At 27.8% G+C, this 14,136-nt stretch overlaps 1 protein-coding gene across 3 annotated transcripts in view; it reads right to left on the bottom strand.

Moving 5' to 3' along the window:
• Positions 1–14,136, bottom strand: part of LOC129913187 (uncharacterized) — a 542,292-nt gene that overhangs the window by 61,671 nt on the left and 466,485 nt on the right. For 2 of the 3 annotated variants that reach the window (XM_055991737.1, XM_055991736.1), the window contains one exon: positions 8,603–8,673. The exons of the other annotated variant lie outside the window; for it this stretch is intronic. In XM_055991737.1, coding sequence (XP_055847712.1) covers positions 8,603–8,673 — 71 coding nt within the window. The remainder of the gene's footprint in view (positions 1–8,602; positions 8,674–14,136) is intronic. 3 annotated transcript variants of the gene reach the window in all.

Genomic DNA, 14,136 nt, shown 5'->3' with positions numbered 1-14,136 from the left:
AGTCATTTCGTTTTTCTACAAAACATACAGATATACAGTAGCGAGCAAAAAAATGCAAACAATAAAAGCATTTGCCCATTTTTGCTCGTCTAAAAACGCATATTTAGGTAGACTTTTGACCAAATAATGGTTTTGGAGTAAAATATTCAAAAAATTGACTCGTAAGTTGTAAGAACGAAATAAGTCCATTATGCAAAATTGTTGGGAAAACGCAAAAAAACTGAATAGCTTCTGTATTTTACTGTTTTCAGATGTTTATCTAAAGATTATGTAGATTTGAGTTGAATGAGACAAAAATTATATTTCTATCGGTTTCTGGTAGAGAGGTATAACGGTTTAAAAACGATGGACTTATTCCGTTCTTACAACTTACGGTTTGAAATTTCACCCAAAAGCCAAATTTTGAATGTGTTTTAAACAAAAATAAAATAAAATCTGAAATTAAATTGCCCTCCAAAACAAGTATGCAGTTTTGATATATATACTAACATGCATTTTTAGAAAAAAAAATTTTCAAAATCGTTAGAGCCGTTTTTTAAAAAACTAATTTTTTATAAATAATTTTTTGGAAAAAAAGTATAATAATAAAATTGGTATGCCATTTTGTAGAAATCACTAATCAACATCTAAAAACAAAATTTCAAAGTTTCGGAGATAATCGGATTTGAAAAAAAAAAACGGTTCTATGGCATTTACCGTTAATAATGATTTTCAAAAAAAAATTTTTTCATTGAAAGATAGATCTTAGCTTAAAACTTACATTTGAATTTTTTAAACAAAATCGTTGAAGCCGTTTTTGAGATATTTCAATTTTACTAAAATCTGTATATGACAAGTACCGTTATTTTTGGTCCAAAAAATTAATTCCAAAAACCCCTCTGGAGAGTCGCCAAATAACGATACATACCAAGTTTGACATTAATCGGTCCATGCGTTTAGGCTGTAGCTCCTTATACAGACAGACAGACAGACGGACTTCCGGGACCCACTTTTTTGGCATTGTCTACCATCGTTATGTCATATAAAAATGTTATCTCAACTTTTTTTTGTACGAATGCATAACTTGATATATAGTACCTATATCGCAAGTAAAAATGGGAAAATAAAGATAGGTTCGAATGATCATTCTTCGGTTCATTTCAATCAAAAAAAAAACTTTTTCAGCCCAGCATTTTGAAGGAAATTTGATCTTCCGTATTTATTTAGAGCAATGCATATAACTATCTCAGCCCGAAAAATAAAATACCGTTAAAAAGGCAAAAAAACTAAAAAAAAAAAATCGCTTTTCTTGACTATTTTTCATGTTTTTTTGACCTGTTTTGGTATGGAATTTTTTTGTTTTTAAGTTTTTAAAAACATTTTTCCGTTATTAAATTTGATTCTCTACAACAAGTTTTAAAATCAATTTATCAAAATTATGCTTTGTTTACGAGATATCTTGAAAAAAACCAAAAAGGGGGCTTTTACACCACTATCTTCAATTTCCACCCTCTCATTTAAAAGCACTCCGCGGTTTTATCTTCTCTTATAATTATAACCCATTCAACGTTTTCTGAAATCAAAACTTGTGAACGTCTAAGTGAAGACATAATCAATAGCCTGAAATCCAGGATTTATTCTGTTCTTCAAACTTATAAAATTTTTCAACAACTGTAAAATAATTTGTATGTTTTTTTCAACTTGGAAGATGTGTCTACGCCTAAAGATGAAATTTGCATCAAAAAAGCGGACTTATTCCGTTCTTACAACTGACGATTCAATTTATGGTCCCAAAATCAAAAATTTCAATTTCTTTACAACTACAGAGAAAGAGACAGACAAACAGAATGGCGGCCGCCCCCACTTTTTTACAATTTCTATCATCGTCATGTCATTTCGGTTTGTTATCCCGAGTTCGATTTTTTTTAACGAATCCTAAACTTGCACAATCACTTCAATTATTTTATGAAAGACCTCTCTATAAATCCAAAATCAAAAATCCTTAAATCATCATTCAATGCCAATCAATTCGCTCATAAAATCTCAATTCACATTGAATGAACAAATTTTAAATGACCAATTTAGTCCATAAAATATCATTTATAAATACATTTCGATATAGTGTATTACTAAAAATAAATGATACACCACCTCCTACCTACAAATAAAGTGATTGATTTCTTAAAGAACTCAAATCCAATAAGGACATAAAAATAAGCATCGTTTTGTGCTTAAATTTTCTAAAGGAAAATTATATAGGTAGTAGTCCTTAAATAACACAACTTAAGATACAACTGGTAATACAAAAACACACAGGATAGACACGAACAAGCTTAATAAACGTGTCGATAAAGCAATCTCTTTGATGGATTCAAAAAGAACAAATATAGACGAATGAACGAATAATACAGAGGGGCAAAATAATGCCCGCGAGCATGCATTCATAGCCAATTCGGTTTGGTATTTCTTCTATATCTACTATAATTCCCCACCCACCATTTCTCTCACTCTTTTTCTCAATTTACTATCCTACCTCAATCGAAGATGAAAACATCCCGTTGATTTCCCATGAAATATACTACGTACACAGGATATCTACAGTGTATCGAGCTCAATATCGTTTTGATATTCCACTCATTTAGTTTTACAGACAGAAAGAATGGAAAGGATATCTACCTCCTATATAACAGGATGGCATTCAGCATCATATTCCTGCCAGGACTTACTTGTATATAGTAGACACACACGTCACAAGAACTTTACGAATAACGATTCTGGTCCTGAATGAAAGATGAGAAAAATCATCTGTTTACTTAAGAGCTTAAAAGTTGAGCTCTTTGTCAGCGTGTGTTTCGATTTTTTTTTTTTTTTTTTTGCTTCGTATTTTTGTTCTTCCTGTGCTGATTCTCTCTTTTCCTGCCACCCTGATCCTTGTGACAGTTATCGGTGTATTTTCCAAGTAAATATTTATCCAACACTCATCAGTGTAATCTTCTTGTGTTGGTTTATCTTGTAACGATAAAGGGCAACACGAAGTACTTAAAATAGATAACAACAAGAAAGAAAAAAAAAAAACAGTAGAAAATAAGGACTGCTTAGCGTTAAATGAGTACCGGAAAGATCAACAACTTCAATATACAAAAGCAACAAACTACTATACTTTCTGGAAGGAACTTTTTCATGAAGCCACGGGGCTGTTGATAGATGGCATTAACATAGCGACAAGTTAGTGTTAAATTTGTTTGGAAAACTAGAGTCCTGCAGCAAGTAGTGATTAAAGAGAAAAGAGACTATAGTTTGAAAAAAAAAAAAAGTTTTTTTTTTGTACATTTTGTTATTCTTGGAAATTATATTGCTTGATGATAAAATTCGTGGAAATAGAAAAACTGTGAATTCTTTACTTCTAGGAATTGTTTTTATATTCTTTTTGTAAAATATTGATAAAATAGGAAGTTATTCAGCTTTGTAAATAAAATGTATACAAAATATATCAAAAGAATTCAGTTCAAAGGAAGTAATATTCAGATAAGTTTTATGAAAACTTTATAGATTTGTATCTCGATTAATGTTATTAAATTTCAAAGAAATTAATTCATCGAAGACTTTATGTTAGTGTTAAGTGATGGTTTTTGAATTCTTTATTTATATCTTGCTGAATCAAATTGAAGCATATTTTTATAATATAAATAATTTCAAAAATTTGTGGTAGATATTATATTTTACATAGAAAAGCTTAAGAAAAGGAAAAAAAATAATTAAAAAAAAAAGTACACATACACCACAGTGACCGTATATAAGTGTAGTTTAGTTACAGAAATTATAAATGCATTTAGACATTATTTTGCTGACTTTTTCAGATAATAAAAGTATACAAAGAAGTCGTAGTTGATGGCGGACCTCAACGTGTTAATATTGTCAACTTAAGAATTCTTTATATTAAAAGTGAATATAAAGGTTCTATCTTCAAGACCTTAAAAAAAAACGTTTAGTGATATTCTTAAAAAAAAAAAGTACTTAAATAATTCCAACTACGCAAAGCATGTACCATTTCACGTAGAGAATCTAAAAAATAACAAGCACCATTTAAAAAAAAGTACGTATACGTCACAGTATCCGATTTTTTCGTATGAAGAAACAAATTGATTGTTTGTTGTTGGTGTATGGTAACTAATAGAACTTTAGTGGTAATTATATAGATTTTATTTTTAAATGTTTTAAGAGAAATATATTCAAAAAATGACCATTATGGGTAGTACTATAAACCTTATAATTATAATTTGAACCGCAACAGTGTTTATGCGAATATTTTCACATAAAAAATACGTACAAATATAGAGATAAACGAAGTTTTATCATATAATAATAATGATATATCGCTCATTTGATGCAACTATGACGTAACTCAGACAACATGATTTTTTTAGGTTATAATACCATACGATTACGCAACAATAAATTGTTTATCTTTCTGTGAAATCGGCACAACTCTTCCGAATTTCAATCGGCTCATATGGATAATTCTTCACTTCATATTTAATGAAAAATGTATGGAAAAGGCAAAAAATCTGAAACTTTTCTCAAAATAAGTCGTTGTTGCTGCAATTAAGAGATATATTTTTAAAAAGCTAGATACCTCAAAATGTTAGGATTATGTACTTAAGAATTTTTGGTTTATTATTCTGATTTTATAAAAAAAAAAATTTTAACTGTAACGGGGTTTTTAAGAACCATAACCCAAAAAACTTTGATTAAATTTCAATAAATAATTTCAAATTCCACGTTTCCAATGTTGCTGTCTGAATGCCTTTATCTCAAGCTACAGCCTTGTAGTAAAGGCTTTTTTTAGAGTTATTAAATTCAAAATTAAATTTAAGACTCGTTAAAAAAAAAGCTAAATTTTGGCTTTGGGTTTTTGGAATTTTTTTTTTTTTTTTTTAATCAAAAAAAAAAGTAGGTATCTAACGTATAACAGAGTTTAAACAGTTTGATTTTGTTAAAATCGCTCTCTACAATTTTGATAGATAAAATAATATGATAAACGCAGTTTTTAGGCAAAGTCATTCTTACAATCAAAAATATTATTTTCAAATTCTTTATTAATCTCTTAAAATCAAACGATTTGTCATATTTCAACGATTTTTTTTATAAAAAATTTTTGAATTTCTTAAAAAATATTATAAGAATTGGAGACGTGCACACACAATAGGGTAAGCGGGGGTATATTTAACACCGGGGCACATTTGACTTTGCGTTTTTTGGTATGATCGTGCCCTTAATTAACAATTCTTTGGATGAAGAAAGAAGCTTAGTTTGATTTAAAAAAATTTTGCGAAATCTCACAGTCTTTCATTAACTTTTCGCGGAGTACCACGTGTTTTTGTGTTTTTTGTATTTCTGATCTAATTTTTGACCACCGGTATGTAAGCGATTTCTGAACCTAATAAAAAAGTTTTTTTTAATGGTGAATCAATATTTTGATAGCACTATGCTTAAAGTTAAGTAAATTAAAACCAGTTTTGTAAAAAAATAGTATTAGTTATTGAAAAAAAAGAAAAACAGTTATGAGGCTCCTTAGGGGCACCTTTGACTTTTGCAATGTGGGCACAGTTTTACGTTGATTTTGGGGAATTATATATTTACAAAATTATTTAAAAATAAATAGACATCGATTAATTTTGATTAAGATTTAAACGGAGAGATTTTTTGAAATATTTTATGGTTTTTTGTTTTTTCTTCTTCTTTTTAGAAAAAAAATGTTTTGATTTATTTATTCTTTTTAGAAAAAAAATGTTTTGATTTATTTTTTTCGTTATATTGTTTAGTTTTAGTAGATTGTTTAAAACTAAACATTTTTTTTTCCAACTAAACAAACAATAGACGAGCAAGATCCGCTGATAGTTTTAAAAATATTATGCACACGATGCGGGGTTTAATCCACCATTGTCAAATGTACCCCTTTTAAAGTCAAATGTGCCCCGGTCCCGGGGCACTTTTGACAAAATGAAAACATTATTTTTTTAAATGTTGTAAAACAAAAAAATTTACTGTTAGAATTATCTTGAATAGTCAATAAATCAAATACAAAACAAGACATGAAAAAACATAAACAGTTTTCGAAAATACAGACCTTTAAAAACTAAGTGTCAAATGTACCCCCTTCTCCCCTATATCCTTCAGATGAGTATGTGATTAACTTCAGAAAAATCCGTTTCAAAGCTAACTTATTTTCAAAACAAAATGTATTCTTGTTTCTAAGAACAAATTTTATGCCATTAAAAATTACCGAAGAATTTGAGAAAAAAATGTTAGTCGTAAAGCTATTACACCAAAACTATTTACTTTTAAAACAATTTGACTGGATTTTTTCTCAAACACTAAACTAAAACTAACTTTGTTTAGTTCAGGATTTTTCAAAAAAAACAGCAACTACTTTATATTGTATATTTACTAAATTCTTACCAAATTTTGAAAAAAAGTTGTTCTTGAAAGAAATATACAAAATAAAAATGTATAAAACTATAAAAGATCAATATTTTAAATTCACTGTAAAGTTTTAAGAACTATGAAAATTAATTTTAGATACCCAGTTGTGCATTTTATTTACCTTCCTATATATTTTTTTTATTTAAATAACTCATAAATTTGAATGACTATAAAATGAAATATAAGGAAAAAAGAGACAATAAATATAGAAAGAATTAAAACCACTCTTTCCTCAAAGTTTCTCATTTCTGCCAAAAATGTTTAACTTTAACTCTGACGGTAAAAAAAAGAAAAAAAATACTCCTTAATTTACACTTAAATATTGTTTAAAATTTAAAAATTAAATTTTTAAATTGAAACTTAAATAAAAAAAATTGATAAACTTCATTTATTTTTTTTCCCTTAAATAAAAAATGAAAATATATTAATTCTCGCCTAGGGACACCATAAACAATGTAAACCAACCAAAATAAATTAAAATAAAGTAATAAATTCAATGCACATACACATATTTACATTTTATAGTAGATAAACAAAAAAAAAAATTCATGTCATACTATCACATTAACGTTTAAAAACAAAATATACCCAATATTGTAATAATCTACTACTTTAATTGAAGTAGAAAAATATATGTATTTTAAAAAAGGAACAAATAAAAACAACAAAATTAATTATTTAAACAAATAAATTTATACAAAAAATTCTAAGTAATCTCTAAACAATATACATTTGACATAGCATTGACAATAAAAGCACTATATTTTTATGTACATAAGAATTAATAAATATATATATACACAGACCTATATTATGTATTGCATATCTATACACATAAAGATTCCATCAATATTAGCAAAAAGCATTGAAATCATGCAATCCCAGAGCACAAGAACGACGAGTAGGTATACTATATAAATCGCCAATCGTAACGGTATCTAGTCTATAATAAGACCCTATATAGACCTCCTCTGGAAGCTCCCTTTGCGTGTGCCAGCCTGAATTATATTGAGCTTGCTTTGTGCCGTACATATATATTTTATAGGTTGTCCTTTATTTTCTCTCTCTATACACACTACAAATCCACTACAAAAGGACTTTAAATCTAGATAAAGGATAAAAATTGCATCACACACATACTCGCACGCCAAAAAACTGCATTCGATAAGGAGGATTAAATATTTTATATATATACTAAAGCAGCACTAAAGGTGGATATAACGTTGGTGGTGCAGTTATACAGAGTGTGCCAATCTAAGGGGGTGGGGGTGAAGTTTGGGTGCTAAAAAAAGGTCGTATAGTGCAATATTATAGTGGTTTGTTAAAGTTGAATACAACATTCACGCAAAAAAGGATAAAAAAAAATTAAATAGAAACTGCACATTCACTCGACCGCACACGCTTCCACTCACTTGGCGCACACAGACGAGGCGGCTACAAGTAGATACTGCAAAAAAGGGGGACACATTGAGCTTGCCTCGCTTCTTGATTGAGTGCAAGAGAAAGTGTAGGGGAGAATGGGGGGGGCAAACATGTTATTTCATTGAAGTGGATGGTTTTGTGCGTTTTAGGTGCATTAGTGCCGGCATATTCTCTCTCGGTGCTTTGTTAAATAACAATCGCGGGCAGCATGAGGATTCACGAGTAAAAGTAAAATTATAAATAAAAAAAAACAGCAACAATCAACAAGAGTATTTTGCCATAAGGCTCAATGTAAACTTTTTTTTTTAATTCTTTTTAATTTGTATTATTTCTTTTAACCAAGCCTGGATCCATTGTTTGTTGGCTTTTACAAAATTTATGTTGGTATTTATGTTTATTTCTTCTGTGTGAAGTGAAACCAAAGTATTAAAGAGCTTATATTCTGTTTATAGTTGTTGTTGTTGTTGCAACCCTTAACTGGGTATTCTCGTAGGAACATTTTTTACACACTGTTGCTCTTGCAGGAAGTGTAGTGGTTGATATTTTTTTTTTAATTTTTTCTACTATTAAAAAACTCTAACAAGCTACAAGCGCTGCAAAATTTAAAATTAAAACCAATTATATTGGATATCCATTCAATTTTTTTTTTTATTTTATAAATTATATTTTTTTATTTTGAGCAAACATAAAAAATATAAAAAAAATATATAAAACTTACCTCGTTCATCCATTGTATCAGCATAAAAGCCATTCGTGGTTCCACCTTGATGTTTATGATATACATTCAATCTAAATGGAGAGTATGTGCAATTTATATTGAAATTTTTAACAATAATTTTATTAATCAAGGGCAGTTTTCATAATTTTTTTTTTTTTTTTATTTATGAAAAAGTTTTTTTGTTTTTTTTTTTTTTTTTTAATATGGGGTTTTTTGGTTGAGTTTTTTTTTATTTTTATTTTTTTGAGTTTTGACACTGAAGGGTTTTTTTGTTTTTTCAAATTTGTTATGTGTGGTTTTTGTGTTTGTTTGAACTTTGTGTGTATATACAATTATAAGTGGTTGTTTGATTGGAAAGTTATATTATTAATTGAAATATGGGTAATCATCAAAAATATAGCTGCAAAAAGTCACAAAAAAAAAACAGTATAAAGAGGATTTTTTACGGGTCATTTAAAATAGAACTGTAGGTTTTTTATATGTTTTATTTTATAGTTGTTGGGAAAATAGAGGGAAATTTAATGAATTTAAACTCCAATTTTGGTATAGTTTTGAGGATTGACTTCATGAAAAAATTCAAATATGTATTTGAAAAATAACAAGATTCAGATTATTGTGTTATTACAAAATTGTTTTCAGTTATTTGGGCTTTATAAACAAATATTTTTTATTTTAAAAAAAAAAAAATTTTTTTATTTAAAAAAAATTTTTTTTTTATTTTATTTTATTTTTTTTTTTTATTTTATTTAATTTTTTTTTTTTATAAATAATCTATCAACAAATTTATCCTAACAGGTACTCATTTGGCTTCATCAAAATATCTAAACTTACACTAACTCAAATTGTGGTTATTTCATTAAAAAACTTCCAGAACTTCCTGTTTAATTTAATTTATCAAAAGAAAACCACGAGAAGTTATCAACGTTTTATGATCCTTAGAATATTCTTGTTTACACTCTCAAGTCTCAACTATCAACACACTATATAAACTATCTACTTACTTTATCATTATTTTGATGTCATTATGACAGTAACTATCTGTATATATTTGCAAAGAGAAAAAAAAAACACAAATATAATATCATATTACTTTCAATGTCATTCAAAGAATAAGCCCTTAGCAAAAATTTAGCTGTCAGTAAAAAAGTTGTATGTGCAAACATTCAAGAGTTGTGAGTAAATATAAGACGCAACGGCTTACGAATGACATAATTTTTATTTATTTAATGTCAGAAGGGGATTGAAGTAAAATAAAAGAAGTATGGAAGTATTGAAGCTGTCAAGGTATAAATGGCAAATAGAGAATGAGTGTTGACGACAAACTTCAGGAATTTAATTGGAAAATAAAATCCAGGTTTTTAAAAGAGATGATGATCTTTTAGAAAAAGTTTTTTGGAAAGTTGATACTTTAAATTGAAATACATACATTTTCTCAAGAAATATTTTTTATTTTGATGAAAAAAAAAATATGTTAAATTATAAAATAAAAACATTCAATTTTGTTTTTATTTAAACAAAATATTTTTTGATTTAATTTAATTTTACCACTTATCGGGAAAAATGCTTATATCAAGATTTCTTATTTAAGTCTAATTGACTTATAATTCAGGATTAAAAATAAAATCAGGATTTTAAGAAAGTCCTTCTAACTGACATGACAATATGAAATAATTATAATTTCAATATCTTACTTCTTCCACAAGATGTATGGACAAATTATGCCACGTGCTTACAGAATGAATAAGTAGTTTGTAATCGAATAGCAAATAAATCCATGATACTCTATCTAATTTGTATGCAAATTTGAAACTTCAGTTATTGGTTTGAAGTTTTGCTTTGACAACACTTAATATTTTACCATTTTAAAGTGAAAAGTTAGTCAACAAAAGCTTTATGTTGCAGCGGTAGAACATTTTGTATAAAAAGTCTCAAACTTAATGGTCACTGTGGCGTATACGTAACATTTTTTTTTTTTAATTTTTCCTTTGGTCAATACATTAATGTTTTTGGACCATTTTTGATTACATTTATTAAGTTTCGATATTCCAATTTAAACATAATGTTCAAAATATTCGAAAAATAAATTGGGAAATTTCCAGAATAACTGATAGGTGTTTTGTTCTTGATGACAACAAAAAAGTATTCCGACAAAAACAAATTTTACAAACTTCGCAAACCATAAATATATATTCTATCTATGCAAACTTTAGTAACACTTTGGCATCTTTTTGAAAAGCCTTCCTTTATGTGAAACCGAAAATTTGTACATATATACATAATGTATTGCTTTTAGATTAATTTTCAATAGAAAATTGAGAAAATCAAGAAAACAAGCAAACAAAGCACCCAAACAAGGTTATTTATTCGTATGTATTAAAATTTAAAAACAAAATAGATTGTCATGTCCTTAAACTAAACGTGGTTCCGTAATGGAAATTACAAACTTTATTTTTGCACAGCAAATAGGTGGTGGAAAGGTAAAATATTAGTTTCGCAAAACAGTAAATTACTTTTTTCTACATTAATTTTTCCAAAAAAAATTGACATACCTACAATATAAAACTGTAATTCAAAAAATTCACTCTGCTGATCTTATCAACGGCAAAAAATATGCAATAAAATGGTTATGGTAACTATTGGCTTAAAAACATAAAAAAAACATGATCAATTGATCCTGTGATCCTGTGAGCTTTTGAAAATGTTTTTCGAATGTGATCTTAAAAAGATTCAACCATTGGTCCTCTATTATGACCTACAATGTATTTCACCTGAAACCTTCACGCTCTAGCTTTTTGGTACCTTCCTCCCGTATATCCTTCATCTCAATGGTTGCCAACCCAAAAACCACGTTTCATAGCTTTGGTGTTCATAACTCTGGTTTTTCATAACTTCGGTTTTTCGTAACTTCGGTTTTGCGTAACTTTGACGCTCGTAACTCTGTCGCGCATAGCTCTAGTATTCATAACTTCGTCGATTTCCCATTCCACCTCCACTAAAAGACTGACTCAACTCAACTCAAAGTATATTCAAAATGTTTAGGAATAACGTTAAAAATTTAGTTTTTCCATCAGCTATGAAATTTCGACAAAACCAAGTCCTTGAAATTCATAATTATTTGAAATTTTTACTCTTATTATGGACAATTCAAGAGTTTTAGAAAAAATATCTAAGATCTTAAAAAACTTCTATTTATTGTAAACTAACCAGTTTTTTTAAGAAGGCGGATTTTTCTACCAACTTTTATTTATAAAAAGTTGCATTGCTTTGCACTTTATAACCTAAAATCTGTAACATATGTCATGGTTTGATAGACTTGTGATTGACCAAAATCTTTTCTGGTTTATGGTAATTTTACACAAGACATAAATTAACAATACCAATGAATTTTTCGATTTCAACTGAAAAGCAATTGAAAATCTTTGCAATTGATCTTGCTGTTTGTCGAAAGAACTTTTTTAACTTTGTACTTCTTTAATCCTGTCTTATCCACTCTTGATGCAGTTTGAAATTAGGCAACATTATTGATGTTGTCATCGAAATATTGCTCATTTCACATCAAGCAATATTCGCAATAATTCGTATTAGATACGCATACAAATCAAGAAGGATTTTAAATAATTATTTTCTTAAACAACAAAAGTAAATTTTTAATCCTTAGCTTTTTAAGTCTCGAGCACACATTTTTTTTTTAGAATTTTAACGGCTGCAGATTTTTACATGATACTTAAAAATTTATATGTATGAATTTTCCAGTAAACTTGTAGGTAATACAATTTTTTGATTATTTTTATTGTATTTATAATAGTCTATTGAATAGACCCTTTTGAACGGAACAAATTCGTTACAGAGTTTTTATTGCTGATTATAATTCCTTGGCATAAAAGAATACTCCAGCCAAAAGTGCTACTAAATCCATTGGTGCATTTCTGAGAAAACGGCAACACTGGTCGGTTGTCAGTTTTTTTGATTTAACTCGAAAACCAAGCCTAACTTTGAAATGGTTCAAAGACACTTTTCATAGCAAATTAAATTTTCTGTCATGGTAAGATGATTAAAAAATTTAAAAAATTATTTTTCACTGAAATTCTAACCTAAAATCAAAGAAAAAAAAGTTAAAAAATTGACGACTTCATTTTTTTTTACTAAATCAAGGGGCATTTTGTGTAAGTAGCCGGTACATCCAAACTTTGTACGTATGAAATAAAGTAGAGGTAAAATCCTTTGATAATATGCAATTTTTTTTGTCAAGAAACAACTTAAATGTACCTATTCAAAAATTAGCACTTTTTCCAAATTTTTGACTTTTTTAGTTAAAAGCAAGTTTTTAAAACTCGATAAAATCGTATAAATTGGTAACTTTTAGACTTTTAAAGTAAACATACTTAGAGGGATTGATTAAAATATAAACTAAATATGACAAACACACAAATATATTTGCATCCTTATGGGCTTGTGTGCAATTTTGTGTATGTGCATTTTTATAAATACAGATCGAATATATCGACGGAGAGCCATTAGCTTTGGTCTATTGCATAAAAGAACATTTAATACCAACTATTTTACTGTTTTCAATGGCCTGAAAAACAATTCTTGTAAAATCAGCGACCAACGAAAAGTTTCTCTTGAAAAACGAAAAAAATATTCAAATGAGTTTCAAACAAAATATGCCAGGCAAATTTGTAAATCAAATTGCATTTTGTCCTAGCCTTGCGAGAAGAACCGGTTTTTGACTGACTATAAAATTGAATTTAACTAACTCACGGAATTCATTTGTACATCATATTTTAAATAATTTTATTGTGAATAAATCTGTCCTTGGACATTTTTGGTTTAAATGAGTAAAAATGGAGCTATGAAATAAAAACGGCACCGACCTCTTTTCCAAGATGATGGCTGTTCCCGAAGTTCTACCATCCCAAAAAATTCATTCTTACGATAAGAACATAACCCCAAACACGTTCCTTTAAAAAAATTTGTCCCGTGATAAATAAGAATAAATTAATAAAACATTATGTTCATCACACATTAAGTGAAAAATTATCATTGGCAAGAAAAAATGAAAAGCCTTTAAACATTTTTATTTGAGCAACCAAAAAAGATATCAACATTTCTTAAAGGCAGTTACAAATGATAACATTTGTTCTAAAAATAAAGGCCTACATCAAGTTTCTGTCATTTGTATTAATAGAGCAATGATTTTTGACATGTGTAAAGGTGTACCAAAGTAAGCGATTCAGCATTTATAAAAAAAAAATTTTTTCCTACAAAATACCCAAACATAACTCCTTAAATTTTCCTTGTCTTATTTCGGGACACCCTGCATTTTTTTTTTTTTTTAATATCATTAAATTTAAACCAGAGTTCCAAATAAAAATTTTTGGGGCATAAGGGTGATTTGTTCAAAGATTAACATTGATTTCTATTGTAGAAGAAATGTCAAAAATTAATTATGGTGTCAAAATTTTCCAAACTTTTTTTTTTAATTTACAAAGAAAATAGGTACTTAATTCATTGATATTTTGAAAAAATTATCA

Source organism: Episyrphus balteatus, chromosome 3 (assembly GCF_945859705.1).
Source record: "Episyrphus balteatus chromosome 3, idEpiBalt1.1, whole genome shotgun sequence".
Lineage (NCBI taxonomy): Eukaryota > Metazoa > Arthropoda > Insecta > Diptera > Syrphidae > Episyrphus > Episyrphus balteatus.
Note: the sequence above shows the minus strand (reverse complement) of the source record. Positions and strands in the feature narration are given on the sequence as shown.